Raw genomic sequence first — 22,681 nt, 5'->3', positions numbered from 1 at the left:
CACGTATGTAGTTACTTATTTAGACAGTTACCCTGCTCTCTCTCTGTTGTGTTCCAGGGGAGTCTCAGTAACTACTAACACCTCTCTGTTGTGTTCCAGGGGAGTCTCAGTAACTACTAACACCTCTCTGTTGTGTTCCAGGGGAGTCTCAGTAACTACTAACACCTCTCTGTTGTGTTCCAGGGGAGTCTCAGTAAGGACTAACACCTCTGTTGTGTTCCAGGGGAGTCTCAGTAACTACTAACACCTCTCTGTTGTGTTCCAGGGGAGTCTCAGTAACTACTAACACCTCTCTGTTGTGTTCCAGTGGAGTCTCAGTAACTACTAACACCTCTCTGTTGTGTTCCAGGGGAGTCTCAGTAACTACTAACACCTCTCTGTTGTGTTCCAGGGGAGTCTCAGTAACTACTAACACCTCTCTCTGTTGTGTTCCAGGGGGGTCTCAGTAACTACTAACACCTCTCTCTGTTGTGTTCCAGGGGAGTCTCAGTAACTACTAACACCTCTGTTGTGTTCCAGGGGAGTCTCAGTAACTACTAACACCTCTCTGTTGTGTTCCAGAGGAGTCTCAGTAACTACTAACACCTCTGTTGTGTTCCAGGGGAGTCTCAGTAAGGACTAACACCTCTCTGTTGTGTTCCAGGGGAGTCTCAGTAACTACTAACACCTCTCTGTTGTGTTCCAGGGGAGTCTCAGTAAGGACTAACACCTCTCTGTTGTGTTCCAGGGGAGTCTCAGTAACTACTAACACCTCTCTGTTGTGTTCCAGGGGAGTCTCAGTAACTACTAACACCTCTCTCTGTTGTGTTCCAGAGGAGTCTCAGTAACTACTAACACCTCTGTTGTGTTCCAGGGGAGTCTCAGTAAGGACTAACACCTCTCTGTTGTGTTCCAGGGGAGTCTCAGTAAGGACTAACACCTCTCTGTTGTGTTCCAGGGGAGTCTCAGTAACTACTAACACCTCTCTGTTGTGTTCCAGGGGAGTCTCAGTAAGGACTAACACCTCTGTTGTGTTCCAGGGGAGTCTCAGTAACTACTAACACCTCTCTGTTGTGTTCCAGGGGAGTCTCAGTAACTACTAACACCTCTCTGTTGTGTTCCAGGGGAGTCTCAGTAACTACTAACACCTCTCTGTTGTGTTCCAGGGGAGTCTCAGTAAAAACTAACACCCTGCTCTGGGGCTACAGCAGTAGGAAGTAGTATGATGGAGGAGAGGACACCCACACAGACAGTCAGACAGATGGACTCAGTCAGGCAGCTTAATCCGAACAAACGCCTCTCAATCTGTCCTCCCATATAAACAGACAGTCACAACCCTGGCTGAACCCATATGACTACATGTCCCGGTCCTGTATCTGACTACATGAATACACGTCCAGGTCCTGTATCTGACTACGTGAATACACGTCCAGGTCCTGTATCTGACTACGTGATAACACGTCCAGGTCCTGTATCTGACTACGTGATAACACGTCCTGGTCCTGTATCTGACTACACATCCTAGTCCTGTATCTGACTACACGTCCTAGTCCTGTATCTGACTACACATCCTAGTCCTAGATCTGACTACACGTCCTAGATCTGACTACACGTCCTAGATCTGACTACGCGTCCTAGATCTGACGACGCGTCCTAGATCTGACGACGCGTCCTAGATCTGACGACGCGTCCTAGATCTGACGACGCGTCCTAGATCTGACGACGCGTCCTAGATCTGACGACACGTCCTAGATCTGACGACACGTCCTAGATCTGACTACACGTCCTAGATCTGACTACACGTCCTAGATCTGACTACACGTCCTAGATCTGACTACACGTCCTAGATCTGACTACACGTCCTAGATCTGACTACACGTGATAACACGTCCTGGTCCTGTATCTGACTACACATCCTAGTCCTGTATCTGACTACACATCCTAGTCCTGTATCTGACTACACATCCTAGTCCTGTATCTGACTACACATCCTAGTCCTATATCTGACTACACGTCCTAGTCCTATATCTGACTACACGTCCTATATCTGACTACACGTCCTAGATCTGACTACGTGATAACACGTCCTGGTCCTGTATCTGACTACACATCCTAGTCCTGTATCTGACTACACATCCTAGTCCTGTATCTGACTACACGTCCTAGTCCTATATCTGACTACACGTCCTAGTCCTATATCTGACTACACGTCCTAGATCTGACTACACGTCCTAGATCTGACTACACGTCCTAGATCTGACTACACGTCCTAGATCTGACTACACGTCCTAGATCTGACTACACGTCCTAGATCTGACTACACGTCCTAGATCTGACTACACGTCCTAGATCTGACTACACGTCCTAGATCTGACTACACGTCGCTTCGATGCGTGACTACACGTCGCTGATGTCTGACTACAGCGTCCTATATCTGGCTTCGCGTCCGATGTCGGGGCGAGGGCACGGTCCTATATCTGACTACACGTCCTATATCTGACTACACGTCCTATATCTGACTACACGTCCTATATATCTGACTACACATCCTATATCTGACTACACGTCCTAGATCTGACTACACGTCCTATATCTGACTACACGTCCTATATCTGACTACACGTCCTATATCTGACTACACGTCCTATATCTGACTACACGTCCTATATCTGACTACACGTCCTATATCTGACTACACGTCCTATATCTGACTACACATCCTATATCTGACTACACGTCCTAGTCCTATATCTGACTACACGTCCTAGTCCTATATCTGACTACACGTCCTAGTCCTATATCTGACTACACGTCCTAGTCCTATATCTGACTACACGTCCTAGTCCTATATCTGACTACACGTCCTAGTCCTATATCTGACTACACGTCCTAGTCCTATATCTGACTACACGATAACACGTCCTAGTCCTATATCTGACTACACGATAACACGTCCTAGTCCTATATCTGACTACACGATAACGTCCTAGTCCTATATCTGACTACATGATAACGTCCTAGTCCTATATCTGACTACATGATAACACGTCCTAGTCCTATATCTGACTACATGATAACACGTCCTAGTCCTATATCTGACTACATGATAACACGTCCTAGTCCTATATCTGACTACACGATAACACGTCCTAGTCCTATATCTGACTACACGATAACACGTCCTAGTCCTATATCTGCTCACGTACACGTCCTAGTCCTATATCTGACTCCACACGTCCTAGTCCTATATCTGACTACACGATAACACGTCCTAGTCCTATATCTGACTACACGCGTCCTAGTCCTATATCTGACTACACGTCCTAGTCCTATATCTGACTACATAACACGTCCTAGTCCTATATCTGACTACATGATAACACGTCCTAGTCCTATATCTGACTACATGATAACACGTCCTAGTCCTATATCTGACTACATGATAACACGTCCTAGTCCTATATCTGACTACTGATAACACGTCCTAGTCCTATATCTGACTACATGATAACACGTCCTAGTCCTATATCTGACTACATGATAACACGTCCTAGTCCTATATCTGACTACATGATAACACGTCCTAGTCCTATATCTGACTACATGATAACACGTCCTAGTCCTATATCTGACTACATGATAACACGTCCTAGTCCTATATCTGACTACATGATAACACGTCCTAGTCCTATATCTGACTACATGATAACACGTCCTAGTCCTATATCTGACTACATGATAACACGTCCTAGTCCTTTATCAGACTACATGATAACAATCTGACTACACGTCCTAGTCCTATATCTGACTACATGATAACACGTCCTATCATTATCTTCTAAGTTCAATACATTGTTGAATTCCGTTTTAATGTCTGGATTCCGTGATACCGGACAGGTTTTCCGTCGGTCTACATCGGTCTCTATACTAACGTATATGGGGGTGTGTGTTTAACGGCTTTCACATCTGCCTCTATTGTCAACTTGTTCTCCCTCTCCACCTATTATAACTGTAATCAACTTAAGCATCAGTATTAGAGGGGTTGGACTTCCAGGCAGAGTCACTCTACTATATTTAGCAGCAGCAGAGACACATTTGGGCTAATTGAGCCCTGTTGGTGAAGTCACCGCTATACACGAAGCAGAGGGGGAAGTGACGCGGACCTCTCCACCTACCTCCCTCCCCGTCTCCCCCCTGCAGTCCCTCCCAGGGCTCTCTCTCTCTGGGGTAAGGCAGGGTCCAGAGGGGAGGCTTGTCTGATGGGGTTATGGTTGACTGAAACACCACTATGTTTTGATCTACATCCAGAGAGAAACAGAGAGTGTTCAGACCTATATGGAGTGTTGTACCTTCCACCATCATTTATCATCTTTATGTCAATACAATCCAGTTGCCTATTAGGATAGGACCCATGTCTGCATGGAGATTGGAGAATGTTGCCCCTTGCATTCACATTCCGTGTCAACCAATCTGAGGCAGCGTCACATCCACTTCCTAGACTACTTGGCCAAGTCTTTGGCTGACTATTGTTGTTGAGATTATTGTTGTCACAGACAGTTATTGATAGTCAGAGGACTTGGCTAGAGCATGTAGATCCCAGGATAAGGCTTCCCCAGACATTGCCCAGTTTGAGCCAGACCATTCTAGCGCAGGCTACTATTCAGCAGTGTCAGATGAGGCCAGCAGGACGCTACGCTAACTTTCATCATCTGTACCATCTAACAGAAACAGCAGCATTAGGACAAACATAATGATGATGATTATTAACATTACCCCAGGCAGAACATCTAACAGAGACATTACTGTACCTTAGTCGGCAGATTAGCATCAGCAGGCTAGCCTAGTGCTAGCTACTGGGAGAGAACAAAGTCAGCAGATTAGCATCAGCAGGCTAGCCTAGTGCTAGCTACTGGGAGAGATCACAGTCAGCAGAGTAGCATCAACAGGCTAGCCTAGTGCTAGCTACTGGGAGAGATCACAGTCAGCAGAGTAGCATCAGCAGGCTAGCCTAGTGCTAGCTACTGGGAGAGATCACAGTCAGCAGAGTAGCATCAACAGGCTAGCCTAGTGCTAGCTACTGGGAGAGAACACAGTCAGCAGAGTAGCATCAACAGGCTAGCCTAGTGCTAGCTACTGGGAGAGAACACAGTCAGCAGAGTAGCATCAACAGGCTAGCCTAGTGCTAGCTACTGGGAGAGATCACAGTCAGCAGAGTAGCATCAGCAGGCTAGCCTAGTGCTAGCTACTGGGAGAGAACACAGTCAGCAGAGTAGCATCAGCAGGCTAGCCTAGTGCTAGCTACTGGGAGAGAACACAGTCAGCAGAGTAGCATCAGCAGGCTAGCCTAGTGCTAGCTACTGGGAGAGAACACAGTCAGCAGATTAGCATCAGGAGGCTAGCCTAGTGCTAACTACTGGGAGAGATCACAGTCAGCAGATTAGCATCAGCAGGCTAGCCTAGTGCTAACTACTGGGAGAGATCACAGTCAGCAGAGTAGCATCAACAGGCTAGCCTAGTGTGTGTGAGAGTGAGAGAGAGAAAGAGCAAGAAAGTGTCATTGTACAATGCGGGAGACTCCACATCTGTCATTAGGCCTGGGTGAGGTGTTGCTGTGCCCAGCAGGCCACAGTGTCAGGCCTGGGTGAGGTGTTGCTGTACCCAGCAGGCCACAGTGTCAGGCCTGGGTGAGGTGTTGCTGTACCCAGCAGGCCACAGTGTCAGGCCTGGGTGAGGTGTTGCTGTGCCCAGCAGGCCACAGTGTCAGGCCTGGGTGAGGTGTTGCTGTGCCCAGCAGGCCACAGTGTCAGGCCTGGGTGAGGTGTTGCTGTACCCAGCAGGCCACAGTGTCAGGCCTGGGTGAGGTGTTGCTGTACCCAGCAGGCCACAGTGTCAGGCCTGGGTGAGGTGTTGCTGTGCCCAGCAGGCCAGTGTCAGGCCTGGGTGAGGTGTTGCTGTGCCCAGCAGGCCACAGTGTTGGGCCTGGGTGAGGTGTTGCTGTACCCAGCAGGCCACAGTGTCAGGCCTGGGTGAGGTGTTGCTGTACCCAGCAGGCTACAGTGTCAGGCCTGGGTGAGGTGTTGCTGTACCCGGCAGGCCACAGTGTCAGGCCTGGGTGAGGTGTTGCTGCACCCAGCAGGCCACAGTGAGAACATGCCGAGTGTGAAGTGATGACTGGAGACTCGTAGAACTCACACTGTACTACTGGAGTAGAACCAACCCAGAGCTTGGAACATTTCTCTCCACACATCTGCTTCAATGGAAAATCACTGAGCTACAGCAGAATGTGTTTGAGTGACTGTGTAAGTGAGTTGGCCTAGTGTGTGTGCACAAGCCCACACCACAGCAGTAAAAAAAGACTGTTCATCACTAGCTAGAGTCTTGTTTCCCTAATCGCCCTAAAAACCTGGGAGGAGGAAACAGTGTAGAGAGAGAAGACCAATTACTGACGTCCCCATAGGGCCCCATCAACACGCACGGGGCAGAGGAGGAAGTGCAGTGCTCTGCTTAATTATCCATCATCCTCCTCTCCAGCACAGCTCCCAGCAGCCCCGGGACCAGGAAGAAAACAGAACAAAAAGAGAAACTTTGTTCTGACTTGACATTATAGCCAAGACGACCTCCCTTAGATAACTATTGTAGTAGTCTCAGTAGTTACTGTCCTGAGTCAGGGTCTCTCCTTACATCAGCAAATCAGTAGGGGACCACGCCTCAGCCTGCTGGACAAGTGTGTGTGTGTGTGTGTGTGTGTGTGTGTGTGTGTGTGTGTGTGTGTGTGTGTGTGTGTGTGTGTGTGTGTGTGTGTGTGTGTGTGTGTGTGTGTGTGTGTGTGTGTGTGTGTGGTGTTGCCTGTGGGTTACTGAGATTTTCCACTGAGGTCTACAGTCACAAAGGCAGTTCTGTAGAACTACTGTACACCACTTGGCAGAGTAGCAGGGGGGGGGGCACAGGAAGGATGTGTGTGTGAGAGTGTGTGTGTGAACATCAATCTGTGTGTTAGTGAAGGGTCGTTCACAGCGCTCAGTGCCAGCCAGGCCACAGGAAACACCTGTGGATGTACTGTAGTAGAGGGCGTTTTCTGGTGTGACGTGATGTTCTGCCCTCCGACATCACTGGCTACAAGCACCACTTCCTGTCTGGTCAGCTCCACAGCCCAGTGGCTAGATTTTCAGCACCTCGTCATAAGCCCTCTCACGACATACTATAGCGCCAAGATTTTCGTTAGCCAGTAATAGCCGGCTTTCGGAATTTTTGTTTGTTTGTTTTGAAAAGCTAATAAATTAAATTTGCACCGGCCAATTGTTGATGGAAACACCAGTTGATCACACTAGTCATACTTATCGGACTACGGGTTCATTTGCATCATTTAGTGAAATTAAATTGGCCTGTGCATTTCTTTGTTATGTATCGTGCACAGCATACAGATAGAGCCTTGGAACAGAAAGTGTGTCAGAAGGTGTTTTTATAAACACAATCATTGCGTAACAATTTTTTAAATAGTTTTTGGGCCACGATTAAGAAGATCTACTCATTATTTCTCAACTGGTAATTGAAGAGCTTCCCATTCGCCATTCAGATGAACGGGCAACGGGGGCCAGGCTTCATCACCACGTCACACACCACTTTGCAATGAGCTGGAGGCAGAATTCATTTTAAAACATATAGCTACTTAAATAGTTTGAAACCTAAACATTTTACTACATATGAGGCATGTTTTACCTTGCTTCAAAGTAGCCTGGACAAAATCCAACCGTATCCGTGGAGACAATTATTTTATTCAGACTTCCATACAGTGCACTCAGAAAGTATTCAGAATCCTTCACATTCTGTTATGTTACAGCTTTATTAGAAAATTGATTAAATACATTTTTTTTAAATCCTCAATCTACACACAATACCTTATAATGACAAAGTGAAAACACATTTTTAGAAATGTTTGGCAAAAAAAAGAAATAATTGAAGTATTCAGACCCTTTGCTATGAGACTGGAAACTGACTTCAGGTGCATCCTGTTTCCATTGATTATCCTTGAGATGTTTCTTCAACTTTTCAATTTCAATTGATTGGCCTTGATTTGGAAAGGCACACACCTCTCTATAAGGTCCCACAGTTGACAGTACATGTCAGAGCAAAAATTAAGTCATGAAGTCGAAGGACTTGTCCGTAGTCAAGGGGCCTCAGTCAAGGGGCCTCAATACTTTCCGAATGCATTGTACACATGTTTAGACCTCCACCAGCCTACATCGGCTTTCTGGCACACACACTTCTACTTCCTTTCACATTCACCGTCTCACTCAAGCATGCAAACATACATATCCCCCCACGCCCACATACATATCCCCCCACGCCCACATACATATCCCCCCACGCCCACATACATATCCCCCCACGCCCACATACATATCCCCCCACGCCCACATACATATCCCCCCACGCCCACATACATATCCCCCCACGCCCACATACATATCCCCCCACGCCCACATACATATCCCCCCACGCCCACATACATATCCCCCCACATACATATCCCCCCACACACACATACGTTTCTGCATTTGTGTCGTTTCTGCAAATATATGTATATATTTCCGCGTGTTTACAGGAGAGCGTTTCCGCGTGTTTACAGGAGAGCGTTTCCGCCTGTTTACAGGAGAGCGTTTCCGCGTGTGTACAGGAGAGCGTTTCCGCGTGTTTACAGGAGAGCAATTCTGCATGTTTACAGGAGAGCAATTCTGCATGTTTACAGGAGTGCGTTTCTACAGAGGTAAGCAGGTTTTGACAGGAGAGAAGGGGTGAATAGGAGAGATTAAGTTAAAAGCCTGACAAATACACTAAACTCCTAGATAAAGGATTTAGATAGGAAAAAGGGAAGCATTGTTACAGAACCCTACTGCTGAATTCTGTTTCAGGATTCTGTTGAATCCTACTGTAAAAGTCCCTGAAGAGCTGCGGAGTGCTTGTCTGTCTGTGTCAGTAGAAGGGCCATCGCAGCAGGAGGTGAGAGATGCATGCATGACCTCTATGCTCCAGGAATGTAATGCAAATGGCAACATAAAACGAAGGAATGTTGTTGGTGTGTTTGTAAGAAAAAGACTCGCAGGGCAAAGTGTTCCATTATAGAGCCAGCAGACAAGAGCAGAGAGCACACCTACAGGCCTGGTTACACACACGCACACACACACACAGCACACGTTTGAACACACCTACTCAACTCAAGGGTTTTCTTAATTTGTACTATTTTCTACATTGTAGAATAACAGTGAAGACATCAAAACTATGAAATAACATATGGAATAATGAAGTAACAAAAAAAGTGTTCAACAAATCAAAGTATATTTGAGATTCTTCAAAGTAGCCACCCTTTGCCTTGATAACAGCTTTGCACATTTGGCATTCTCTCAACCAGCTTCATAAGGTAGTCACCTGGAATGAATATCAATTAACAGGTGTGCCTTGTTAAAAGTTAATGTGTGGAATTTCTTTCCTTCTTAATGCGTTTGAGCCAATCAGTTGTGTAGTGACAAGGTAGGGGTGGTATACAGAAGATAGCCCTATTTGGTAAAAGACCCTGTCCCTATTACGGCAAGAACAACTCAAATAAGCAAAGAGAAACAACAGTCCATAATTACTTTAAGACATGAAGGTCAGTCAATCCAGATCATTTTTTGGTTACTACATGATTCCATGTGTGTTATTTGATCGTTTTGATGTCATCACTAGTATTGTACAATGTAGTATTCTACAATGTAGAAAATAGTCAAATTTAAAAAACCCTGGAATGAGTAGGTGTGTCCAAACTTTTGACTGGTACTGTGAGACAGACGAATGAAGAGGCACACGGGCTAGGCTATCATTGACAGGGCTTAGGGGGTTAGAGGCTGGTCACTTCTCACATGACAGTGGACTGGAGAGGCAACAGTATGAGGCAAGAAGGGAACCTTCAGCAGACAGACTTTATAGCTTCCTCTCTTAAATGGGACCAGCGAGTGTGTGGAGGACGCGGCGGAACAGAACGGGGGGGGGGGGGGGGGGGGTTCAGACCAAACACAGGAAGTAGGAGTCACACAGACCAGCGCGGTGCAGGGGCTTGATCCTCTCTCCTTCCCTCTCTCCCTCTAGCCCGGCTTGACTGCAGTGCCAACCTAAAAACACTCACACACAGTCAGGTCTATACAGTAGACTATAGCTAAATATACCATCTAAATATCCAGTCAGTCAGGTCTATACAGTAGAATATAGCTAAATATACCATCTAAATATCCAGTCAGTCAGGTCTATACAGTAGAATATAGCTAAATATACCATCTAAATATCCAGTCAGTCAGGTCTATACAGTAGAATATAGCTAAATATACCATCTAAATATCCAGTCAGTCAGGTCTATACAGTAGAATATAGCTAAATATACCATCTAAATATCCACTCAGTCAGGTCTATACAGTAGAATATAGCTAAATATACCATCTAAATATCCACTCAGTCAGGTCTATACAGTAGAATATAGCTAAATATACCATCTAAATATCCAGTCAGTCAGGTCTATACAGTAGAATATAGCTAAATATACCATCTAAATATCCAGTCAGTCAGTATAGGAGGGAAACAGAGGGAGGAGGAGAGGCAGCAGCCGTGTGCCGTCCTAGACTCTCCTGGACCCTGACAGACAGACAGACAGTCTGACGGTCAGACAGACAACGCCCCAGGCAATAAACACATACACTCTAACACACAGCAGTATGTGTGCTATTGTGTTTTAGAAGAAGTGAATGAAATCATGAGAGGACCCACTGGCCCAGACATCAAAGCAGTGCTGAACAGAAGAGGAGGAAGAGGGTGCTGGAGGTCACAGACCGTCTCTAATGGCCTGCTCTATCCCCTCTATCTAGCTCCTTCCCTCCATCTCCCTCAATCCGATGTGACTGTGGATTGTCAAATAGAATACCAGTACTGTACTCTGTCATAAGACTAGGTCAACAAACATCCAAATAGACCTCAGCCTAGTCACCCATTAACCTATTAATACACTTTAGTGAATCAGTTCACACTCCTCCATCTCACACAGACACTTTCTCTATGATCATGAGGAAACACACGGACCAAGCAAGGGCCAAGTGGTTAGACGGTCAGAGGGGCATTACAGCATCATTTCCTGGGGATTAGAATCCGTGGAGCTCAGACAGGCTCTGGGACTGTTCTAACTTTATGGGTCAGCTTTGATCCCACTAAAGCTTCCAACGACACGCTGTGACGTCCACACACACACACACAGAATTCTAAATCACTTGCACAGCAGAAACACCGTAAAAGTTCCATTCAAACGCAGTCTCAAATAGCCGCCTGTCCCTTTCAGTAGCCGGGTATCTGCACACATTTCAGCAAATAAACACACACCTGTTTGTTTCCAGAGGGGGTTTCCTACGAAGCAAGCTACATCTACTCTGGCTTTTCTAAAGCTAGCCAGCTTCAGTTAGCTTCACATTCCAGCTCAGGCTTCATCAGTACCACGACGATGGGTATTGCTCATCCACCTGCTTCTAACTCTAGCAGGCATGTAACTGGGCAGGCATGTAACTGGGCAGGCATGTAACTGGGCAGGCATGTAACTGGGCAGGCATGTAACTGGGCAGGCATGTAACTGGGCAGGCATGTAACTGGGCAGGCATGTAACTGGGCAGGCATGTAACTGGGCAGGCATGTAACTGGGCAGGCATGTAACTGGGCAGGCATGTAACTGGGCAGGCATGTAACTGGGCAGGCATGTAACTGGGCAGGCATGTAACTGGGCAGGCATGTAACTGGGCAGGCATGTAACTGGGCAGGCATGTAACTGGGCAGGCATGTAACTGGGCAGGCATGTAACTGGGCAGGCATGTAACTGGGCAGGCATGTAACTGGGCAGGCATGTAACTGGGCAGGCATGTAACTGGGCAGGCATGTAACTGGGCAGGCATGTAACTGGGCAGGCATGTAACTGGGCAGGCATGTAACTGGGCAGGCATGTAACTGGGCAGGCATGTAACTGGGCAGGCATGTAACTGGGCAGGCATGTAACTGGGCAGGCATGTAACTGGGCAGGCATGTAACTGGGCATGTCGCACATAGCTAATCCAACGCCGAAACTTTTCATTGAAACAATGCTGGACCATCAATCCATGGGCGAGTCAGTCACATTTTCATTTGTGCCAAAATCCAAATGAAAGAAACGTTAACTTGTAAATTCAGCAAGCTATGGTGTGAAATAAGCTTTTAGAAGTTCCATAATTATTTGATTACTTATTGTTAATGCCGCCTTTGATTTGCTTATCAATGCACAGGCAACTTTTCCCCCACTCCTTATTGATATACAGGATACACTGAGTGTACAAAACATTAAGAACACTTTCCATGACAGACTGACCAGGTGAACTCAGGTGAAAGATATGATCCCTTATTGATGTCACCAGTTAAATCCACTTCAATCAGTGTAGATGAAAGGGGAGGAGACAGGTTAAAGATGGATTTTTATGCCTTGAGAAAATTGAGACATGGATTGTGTATGTGTGTCACTCAGAAGCTGAATGGGAAAGACAAAATAATTAAGTGCCTTTGAACGGTGTAAGGAGAACTGCAACGCTGCTGGGGTTTTCACGCTCAAGTTTCCCGTGTGTATCAAGAATGGTCCACCACCCAAAGGACATCCAGCCAACTTGACACAACTGTAGGAAGCATTAGAGTCAACATGGGCCAGAACTCTTTCGACACCTTGTAGAGTCCATGACCCAATGAATTGAGGCTGTTCTGAGGGCAAAGGGGGTGCAACTAAATATTAGAGAAGTGTTCTTGGTGTTTGGTATCCTCCGTGTATACGGTCATTGTGTTTGGTATCCTCCGTGTATACGGTCATTGTGTTTGGTATCCTCCGTGTATACGGTCATTGTGTTTGGTATCCTCCGTGTATACGGTCATTGTGTTTGGTATCCTCCGTGTATACGGTCATTGTGTTTGGTATCCTCCGTGTATACGGTCATTGTGTTTGGTATCCTCCGTGTATACGGTCATTGTGTTTGGTATCCTCCGTGTATACGGTCATTGTGTTTGACATGGTCTGCTCAACTACTGGTCTGATCTCACAGTAGTCGCCCGGGGGGGGGTAAAGCACAACTACCGACTGGATCTCACGGTCTCCCTTCAGTAGTCGCCCGGGGGGGGGGATAAACATCTACGAGAAGGGAAAGTACACTGAACAAAAAATATATAACCGCAACATGCAGCAATTTCAAAGCTTTTACTGAGTTATAGTTCATACAAGGAAATCAGTCAATTAAATTCATTAGGCCCTAATATATGGATTTCACATGACTGGGCAGGGGTGCAGCCATAGGTGGGCAAGGCCCAGCCTATCAGAATGAGTTTATCCCCAAAAAAGGGCTTTATTACAGACAGAAATACTCATTAGCACCTCAAGCACCCCCCCTCAGAAGATTCCGCAGGTGAAGAAGCTGGATGTGGAGGTCCTGGGCTGGTGTGGTTACACGTGGTCTGCAGTTGTGAGGCCGGTTGGCCATACTGCCAAATTCTCTAAAACGAAGCTGGAGGCAGTTTATGGTAGAGAAATGTAGAGATAGAGAAATGAACATCCAATTATCTGGCAACAGCTCTGGTGGACATTCCTGCAGTCAACATGCTAACTTAAAATTTGTGGGGTCGTGTGACAAAACTGCACATTTTAAAGAAGCCTTTTATTGTCCCTAGCACAAGGTGCACCTGTGTAATGATCATGCTGTTTAATAAGCTTCTTGATATGCCACACCAGTCAGGTGGATGGATTATCTTGGAAAAAGGAGACATGCTCACCAACAGGGATGTAAACAAATGAGATGAATAAGCTTTTGGTGCGTATGGAACATTTCTGGGATTTTTTAAATTTCATCCTGTTTAAATAGCTCAGCATTTTTAGCACTTAGGCTGTGGTTCATGTAGTCACTACCATAATCTCACAGTCAGTAGTGACTATCACAGAGGAAGAATCCTCAGACCTACTCTCTGGGGTGCACAGCAACCCCAGACACACCTTCTCTGAAGGTCATATTCATGGATTTGTATGCGAGGCACAGCAGGGCTGAGCAGGCGTCAGATTATCATGGCAGTGGTGATGCATTACCTCCAGCAGGACAGTCTCCTGTCATCACTCATGTGTTTACACTGCACACCTACGCCTCACATGGAGACAGAGATTACACTATGCACAGAGAGATTACACGATGCACAGAGAGATTACACTATGCACAGAGAGATTACACTATGCACAGAGAGATTACACTATGCACAGAGAGATTACACTATGCACAGAGAGATTACACTATGCACAGAGAGATTACACTATGCACAGAGAGATTACACTATGCACAGAGAGATTACACTATGCACAGAGAGATTACACTATGCACAGAGAGATTACACTATGCACAGAGAGATTACACTATGCACAGAGAGATTACTAATCTAAACGTAGGGTCTAGACTATATATCAAATAAAACAGGGAAGAACAACACTGTAGTGCTCTGATCACTGTTTAACCTTAGAGGTGTGGAATGGTGATCAAACAAAAACACTAGCTGACTAACTAACTAGGTAGCGCAGTGGCCGGGCGCAGTGGTGTTTGGTTGCTTGCTGTCTGCCTCTCTCTCCCTCCATGCTCCTGTGTTAATCACTCAGGGGACACTGCAAGGCCCCTCCTTCGCCTGTTCTCCCTAGCGCTGTTTCTGCTCTGGTTAATAAAGTAGCTTACAAACTGACTGCTGCTTCCCCCCACCTCGGATCCAACCATGTCTATACGGAACTGGATGTCCTCAGGTCCGTTCGGAACAGGTCTCTATATTGAAAAATTTATTTATGCATGTTTGTCTGGTTGGGAAAGGCCCAGGTCCATTTTGAAACTGGTCCAACTTTTTAGACTTCTACTTGAGAGGCCCAACATAACAATCCTTGTCTCACCAGACAGACAACGCCAGGGACATAGTGAATGATGTCCCAACAGACAGACAACGCCAGGGACATAGTGAATGATGTCCCAACAGACAGACAACGCCAGGGACATAGTGAATGATGTCACATCAGACAGACAACGCCAGGGACATAGTGAATGATGTCCCAACAGACAGACAACGCCAGGGACATAGTGAATGATGTCCCAACAGACAGACAACGCCAGGGACATAGTGAATGATGTCACATCAGACAGACAACGCCAGGGACATCGTGAATGATGTCCCACCAGACAGACAACGCCAGGGACATAGTGAATGATGTCCCAACAGACAGACAACACCAGGGACATAGTGAATGATGTCCCAACAGACAGACAACGCCAGGGACATAGTGAATGACTTCACAACACAGACAACCGTGACCCCAAAACCGCAATACCCGGTGAACCGTTACACCCCTAGTGTGTACATATGTGTGTTGGGATAGCAGCTCTCCTCTCCACCTCATCAAGCTGATTACCCAGGAGCACATCAAAGACAGCTAACTGTAGCACATCGCTATGCTAACTAGCCAGCTTCCTATAACCATGGTGACTGGGGGCTTACTTAGCATGCAGACATGGAGGACATGGGGGGGAAATACGGGGCTCTCGATACAGGGGGAAATACGGGGCTCTCGATACAGGGGGAAATACGGGGCTCTCGATACAGGGGGAAATACGGGGCTCTCGATACAGGGGGAAATACGGGGCTCTCGATACAGGGGGAAATACGGGGCTCTCGATACAGGGGGAAATACGGGGCTCTCGATACAGGGGGAAATACGGGGCTCTCGATACAGGGGGAAATACGGGGCTCTCGATACAGGGGGAAATACGGGGCTCTCGATACAGGGGGAAATACGGGGCTCTCGATACAGGGGGAAATACGGGGCTCTCGATACAGGGGGAAATACGGGGCTCTCGATACAGGGGGAAATACGGGGCTCTCGATACAGGGGGAAATACGGGGCTCTCGATACAGGGGGAAATACGGGGCTCTCGATACAGGGGGAAATACGGGGCTCTCGATACAGGGGGAAATACGGGGCTCTCGATACAGGGGGAAATACGGGGCTCTCGATACAGGGGGAAATACGGGGCTCTCGATACAGGGGGAAATACGGGGCTCTCGATACAGGGGGAAATACGGGGCTCTCGATACAGGGGGAAATACGGGGCTCTCGATACAGGGGGAAATACGGGGCTCTCGATACAGGGGGAAATACGGGGCTCTCGATACAGGGGGAAATACGGGGCTCTCGATACAGGGGGAAATACGGGGTTCTCGATACAGGGGGAAATACGGGGTTCTCGACACAGGGGAAATACGGGGCTCTCGATACAGGAGATATATGGGGCTCTGTACCAGTGTGTAACAGGGGAGCTTCCTCCCTGCTCAGCATGTGTGATGATAGGAGCTTGACAAATATGTGGGGTAGGGTGCAAGAGCTCCTGAATCATGCTAAGTGCTGGAGTCACCGGAATGCAATCTCTCACACACAGTAGCTAGCTAGCCAGCCTACTTCTCACACACAGTAGCTAGCTCGCCAGCCTACTTCTCACACACAGTAGCTAGCTAGCCAGCCTACTTCTCACACACAGTAGCTAGCTAGCCAGCCTACTTCTCACACACAGTAGCTAGCTAGCCAGCCTACTTCTCACACACAGTAGCTAGCTAGCCAGCCTACTTCTCACACACAGTAGCTAGCTAGCCAGCCTACTTCTCACACACAGTAGCTAGCTAGCCAGCCTACTTCTCACACACAGTAGCTAGCTAGCCAGCCTACTTCTTACACACAGTAGCTAGCTAGCCAGCCTACTTCTCACACACAGTAGCTAGCTAGCCAGCCTACTTCTCACACACAGTAGCTAGCTAGCCAGCCTACTTCTCACACACAGTAGCTAGCTAGCCAGCCTACTTCTCACACACAGTAGCTAGCTAGCCAGCCTACTTCTCACACACAGTAGCTAGCTAGCCAGCCTACTTCTCACACACAGTAGCTAGCTAGCCAGCCTACTTCTCACACACAGTAGCTAGCTAGCCAGCCTACTTCTCACACACAGTAGCTAGCTCGCCAGCCTACTTCTCACACACAGTAGCTAGCTAGCCAGCCTACTTCTCACACACAGTAGCTAGCTCGCCAGCCTACTTCTCACACACAGTAGCTAGCTAGCCAGCCTACTTCTCACACACAGTAGCTAGCTAGCCAGCCTACTTCTCACACACAGTAGCTAGCTAGCCAGCCTACTTCTCACACACAGTAGCTAGCTAGCCAGCCTACTTCTTACACACAGTAGCTAGCTAGCCAGCCTACTTCTCACACACAGTAGCTAGCTAGCCAGCCTACTTCTCACACACAGTAGCTAGCTAGCCAGCCTACTTCTCACACACAGTAGCTAGCTAGCCAGCCTACTTCTCACACACAGTAGCTAGCTAGCCAGCCTACTTCTCACACACAGTAGCTAGCTAGCCAGCCTACTTCTCACATACAGTAGCTAGCTAGCCAGCCTACTTCTCACACACAGTAGCTAGCTAGCCAGCCTACTTCTCACACACAGTAGCTAGCTAGCCAGCCTACTTCTCACACATGCCAGCCTCTGTAGTTGCTCAACTGCAGCCTGTTTTTCAGGAGTTCCTCAAAAATAAAGCTCAATCCATCTGCCGGCATGTTAGTGTACACAAACACACAAAGAAAAACAAATCTACTCAGATTAACAAGAGCAGCATTAGCCTGCTCCCTGCAACTAATCCACTGAAAATGGGCCTTCCTTCCCAAGCCTAAAATGCCTTCCACTCAGCATGACATTTCCCTTTAAAACTGACTAGATACATGTCTCACAGGGCTATGAACATAGTGATTCATATCACACTTAAAACTTCCAGAGACAGAGCTTTATTAGTTGGTATTGCCTCTTGTCTAGTTGGTAGAGCCTCTTGTCTAGTTGGTAGAGCCTCTTGTCTAGTTGGTAGAGCCTCTTGTCTAGTTGGTAGAGCCTCTTGTCTAGTTGGTAGAGCCTCTTGTCTAGTTGGTAGAGCCTCTTGTCTAGTTGGTAGAGCCTCTTGTCTAGTTGGTAGAGCCTCTTGTCTAGTTGGTAGAGCCTCTTGTCTAGTTGGTAGAGCCTCTTGTCTAGTTGGTAGAGCCTCTTGTCTAGTTGGTAGAGCCTCTTGTCTAGTTGGTAGAGCCTCTTGTCTAGTTGGTAGAGCCTCTTGTCTAGTTGGTATAGCCTCAAGTCTAGTTGGTAGAGCCTCAAGTCTAGCTCTACACTGGTTTAATGGTAGTGAGGGTGGTACCCCTGTAGACAGACAGTAGGAGATTTAACCCCCTCTATCCAGATTTGGTGTGGCACGCCTCACTATTGAATTCCCTGCTGTAGATGTCAGGGAACTCTTGTCTCCTGATCACTGCAGTAGATGTGGGTAAGTAGGCAGGCAGGTTTATGTTCTTGAGTGTCTCTCTGGCAGAGACTCAGTCATATGGTCTCGGTGTCAAGACCACATCAACGGGCCTTGGTCTCTCGGTCACACGGGCCTCTCGGTCACACGGGCCTCTCGGTCACACGGGCCTCTCGGTCACACGGGCCTCTCGGTCACACGGGCCTCTCGGTCACACGGGCCTCTCGGTCACACGGGCCTCTCGGTCACACGGGCCTCTCGGTCACACGGGTCGGGGTGTGAATAATATATTGGGAGGCCTGTGATCCTGATCTCAGCCGTCTGTCCATCATAATGCCAAAGCCAGCATCTCCCTTCCATATCCACATCCACTCTCTGTTGGCACTGGTATGAAGGTTGTCAGATCAGACAACACAATGACACACAGCCTCACATTGTGATGAACAACAGCTCCAGCACTGGATGTCATCTTTACACGAATGGCAACCCAGGCCCTCTCCTGTCTTCCTGCCCCCTGGCTATGACAGACAGAGCTCACTCAGGTTCATTTTGATTGGCCAGAAGATATAGCCCAGGCTGAGCTACATTCACATACCCCAGGCTAGCACTACATCATAAAGGGGGCTCAGTTAGCCCCTATGTAACCTCCCTAGCCTACATTCTTCTTAGTGCTTGCTAGGATCAATCAATGCTGACCGACATTGAACATGACAGTCTCACAAAGAAACATGGTTACTGTTGTGGCCATTTCCAGACAGCCATGCCTTCCAGTGATGTGCTGGTGTCTTAAAATCACCTCTGCTTTCTGAGAGGCGAGTGGCAGTTAAATACAGTAGTAGGTATGTCATAGGGCCCTGCCGCCGCCCCTCCAACTTACCCTAGGGTGTACCCAAAATGGCATCCTACTCCATGCATACTAGTCCCCTACTTCTCACCATAACCCTATGGGCCCTGGTCAAAGGTTGTGCACTACCAACCCGCTATCAAGCGCCTCAGGCTTATAAAAAAATATAAACCACTGTTGGTATTCATTTGCATGTGGTGGATTACTGTGGTATTCTGCTACGCAGACACATTAACGTGTCAATACTGAACAGGCCTCTCACCACAGGCTATTGGATTTTTAGTTGTTGCCAATACAATCAGTCATTGGGTGATAAGTTAGTTACATCTAGTCAGTCAGAACAGGGCCAAGGATAGGGGAGGATTTATAACTGACTGAGTTGGACAAAAGGCCCCAAAATGCTCCAGGTAATAAAGATAACATGTTGAGGGTGGTGGTCATGTGTCGGCCAGCCTAACCTAAACATCATGAACCTTTCAAGTGGTGCTAACATCTTGTCAGACTGCATTACTATTTTAATGGGAGGATTGGAACGTTCTAAACAACCTTGAGCATGTGTAGTAACAATATGTAGTTACAACTCAGTGACAACGGTGGAGCATGTCGTGCTATAAACCAGGGTTTCCCAAACACGGTCCTGGGTGCACGTTTTGGTTTTGGTCATCAAGTTTGATTATTTGAATCAGCTGTGTAGTGCTAGGGCAAAACCCAAAACACTTACCCAGAGGGACCAAGAGCAGAGTTTGGGAAACCCAGCTATAAACCACTTCCTTTCACAATCCTAATTTCGCACTGTCCCTGATCCTTGCGCAACATCCGTCAACTCCCTATTTCAGACCCCACCGACATAGTTGTCTGACTGGCTGGGACAGGCCAGACAGATCATCACCACATACCAACCCGTTTTCTGTTCAACACTAAATCCTCGCAGAAAATTGATACGAATACAGATTGATTATGTCAGCTATGTAATATCAGGAATATGATGTGGAGAATACAATACCAATATATTGAGATAAACACGAAATCGGAAGTCATGGACAAAGAAGTAACTAGGGAGTGGGACTTGGGAAAAGTTAGCCAGCTAGCCACCCAGTTAGCAATGTCTGGTATGCACGCATTCCAGTTTATTTCTGATAAATACGGTAGTCTATTTATAAACAGTTTTGTATTTCCATTGAATATGGCAATCTACCAACCAAATAATTTCCTGCTAACGTTATTAATACGATGAAAAGCACGATTGCCAACTCGGTTCATGCTAGCTAGCCAGCCTACTGTCAATGGAGGTAAGTTGACAAAGCTTTCTGGTCTTGAGTTAATCGACGTCTCCCAATGAAACTGTCAATATTCAAAACATGCAGCGAGCAAGCATGTTCATTAGGATTTTAGGCCATGGTAATACGAAAGTTTGACAGGCACGCTTGACAAGCTAGGTAACCAGCTAACGTTAGCTCTTGCTAACGTAAAGTCAAGAGCGCATCGATTACTACACTCGCGTGGCTGGTTTGGGACGCCTAGTACCCACGCCTATATTATTGAACTGGATACCGTTAAAGTACTGTACTGAAAAACTATTTGCTTTCCGATTAGAAGGGAGGCAATATGCACATTTCTAAATATGACAATTTTAGGCCGCATTAAATTACAAGCCTGGAGATTTGTACGAGGGAATTGCACGAGAAATGTGTCCCTCCGCCCTCAGGATTGCATAGCAAGCCGCCTAGCAGGGAGCTTTCACACGGGAAAAGCCAAAAGGGCAGCATCACGAGGAACAAAAAACTAACGCAGACTATCGACTGAAAACTCATGAATCCATTGTGTTGAAACTAAACAGTCGACACATCACCTTTTTGTCGGTTAGCGCTGAGAAACAGGTTAGAACTGCTCGTGTGTGTTCGAGAGAGGGAGAAGGGAAGGATGTCTGGCTGGTCTCACCATAAAGTCACTGCCGAAGTTATCCTCTCCTTTCTGGTCCCCTTCTCGCATAACACAGACCTCTTGGATGAACTTTCTCAGGATATTCGCCTGGTCCATCCTCTCCGCCCGCTGTCCGGCGGCTTTTCCGGCTTTCCCACCGTATGTAAAATAAATCCAAAGTGGGGAAAACGAAAAAAAAAAATAGCTTGTGCTATGAATCCTCGCAGATAATCATTTCAACATCCCCTACCGCCCCATGTTATTTTTCATATTCTCTTCGGGTTACACAATAATAGTCCAAACAAAAATCGTGATTCCGTTGTTGTTTCTAAATATATAGCACAAGCTATGACTATAAACTAGCTATCGTTACTTGAATATAAAAATCCAAACACCGGTTCACCCCTCCTTGACTCGCCGTTGCCACATTCACAAGTCAGATACAAGAATACACTGACTGCGGTCGGCCTAAAGCCACTTGGAAACATTAACGCCCATTTCACTAAATGGCTTACTATAATTGGTCCGTAGCTTCAAGAAATTAGTACGTGATTGGTCAATATGTTACGTCAATCTAAAATGTGAATAAACTAAGTGGGCGACGCTCCCGTCAATCACTATGTCTCCTGTTCTTCTCTCTCATTGGTTAAATTCTATTTAGCGCTTCCTTCTTAGGTTTTACTGTAATGCAATTGTTACAATGGATTGGTGCATAGAGTTCTCCACTATATTGTGAAATGATTACGAAAAAAAATACCAATCTTTCATGTGGTTAAAATGATACAGTTGCCTAATAATATCCAACTGGGCATGGACATGGATCTGTGTCCTCAGCCGTCTCTTTTCTGTCTAACTGTGTCTTCCTCTGTGATCTCAATACACAGACACCCACAGTGTCAGGAAGCATTCTTGACCTGTAGAGGTTAAGAAATTAAAGGCCAGGCAGTGCATTCCCTCTCTCTCACAAACACCACTCTTTCGCTCACATTCACGTCACTTGAGAGACAGATTCATTTTGTACTGTAACACGAGGACACAGGTTAAATCTAAAAGCACATGTGTACTAATTTACTATTTGTCTCTTCTGTAGGCTATATTATATATTATTATTATTTGGGATAGGGTGTCAAAAAGACAGCATATGAAGGAGGATGGCATCACACACCCCTGAACCACTCTTACTGCAGGGGAATGAAAAACAGCCTGGGTCTAGTTCCTGTTTGTTTACAGATCTCCTCGACAAGCTACTTCAAAGTCTTCCCCCTCAACCGGTCACTTTCATGTCACAGACAGACCCCTCTGAGAGGCTTCACTGGGTTCTCCCTCCTCCCATTGTAACGGACGCTGTGGGGTAAACTCAGGGGATATCCTAGTTAGAGGTCAATCGTAACTTGCCCAACTTCCCCTTTGAATGACTGTAGATTTGGTAGTTGTATTAGCATGACAAGGCATTATGAGCTACCCCCCACTGACTGACAGTCTGTAAAGAAATAAATCGCCATTCTCTTGTTTCCATGGAGATTAATTTTGCCTTAT

The 22,681-nt window shown here is 46.8% G+C and overlaps 1 protein-coding gene across 3 annotated transcripts in view; it reads right to left on the bottom strand.

Annotated features, from left to right (window-relative positions):
* The window catches only part of LOC129864934 (tyrosine-protein phosphatase non-receptor type 12-like), a 96,823-nt gene extending 75,218 nt beyond the window's left edge, over window positions 1–21,605 (bottom strand). For 2 of the 3 annotated variants that reach the window (XM_055937269.1, XM_055937270.1), the window contains exon 1: window positions 21,164–21,605. In XM_055937269.1, the coding sequence (XP_055793244.1) occupies window positions 21,164–21,262 (99 nt within the window). In that variant the 5' untranslated portion in view covers window positions 21,263–21,605. The remainder of the gene's footprint in view (window positions 1–21,163) is intronic. The other variant, XM_055937271.1, reaches the window with a different exon arrangement.
* Between the last annotated feature and the right edge of the window lie 1,076 nt (window positions 21,606–22,681).

This window comes from Salvelinus fontinalis, chromosome 11 (genome assembly GCF_029448725.1).
Source record: "Salvelinus fontinalis isolate EN_2023a chromosome 11, ASM2944872v1, whole genome shotgun sequence".
NCBI lineage: Eukaryota > Metazoa > Chordata > Actinopteri > Salmoniformes > Salmonidae > Salvelinus > Salvelinus fontinalis.
The sequence above is the reverse complement of the archived record's forward strand: the minus strand, read 5'-3'. Positions and strand labels throughout refer to the sequence as shown.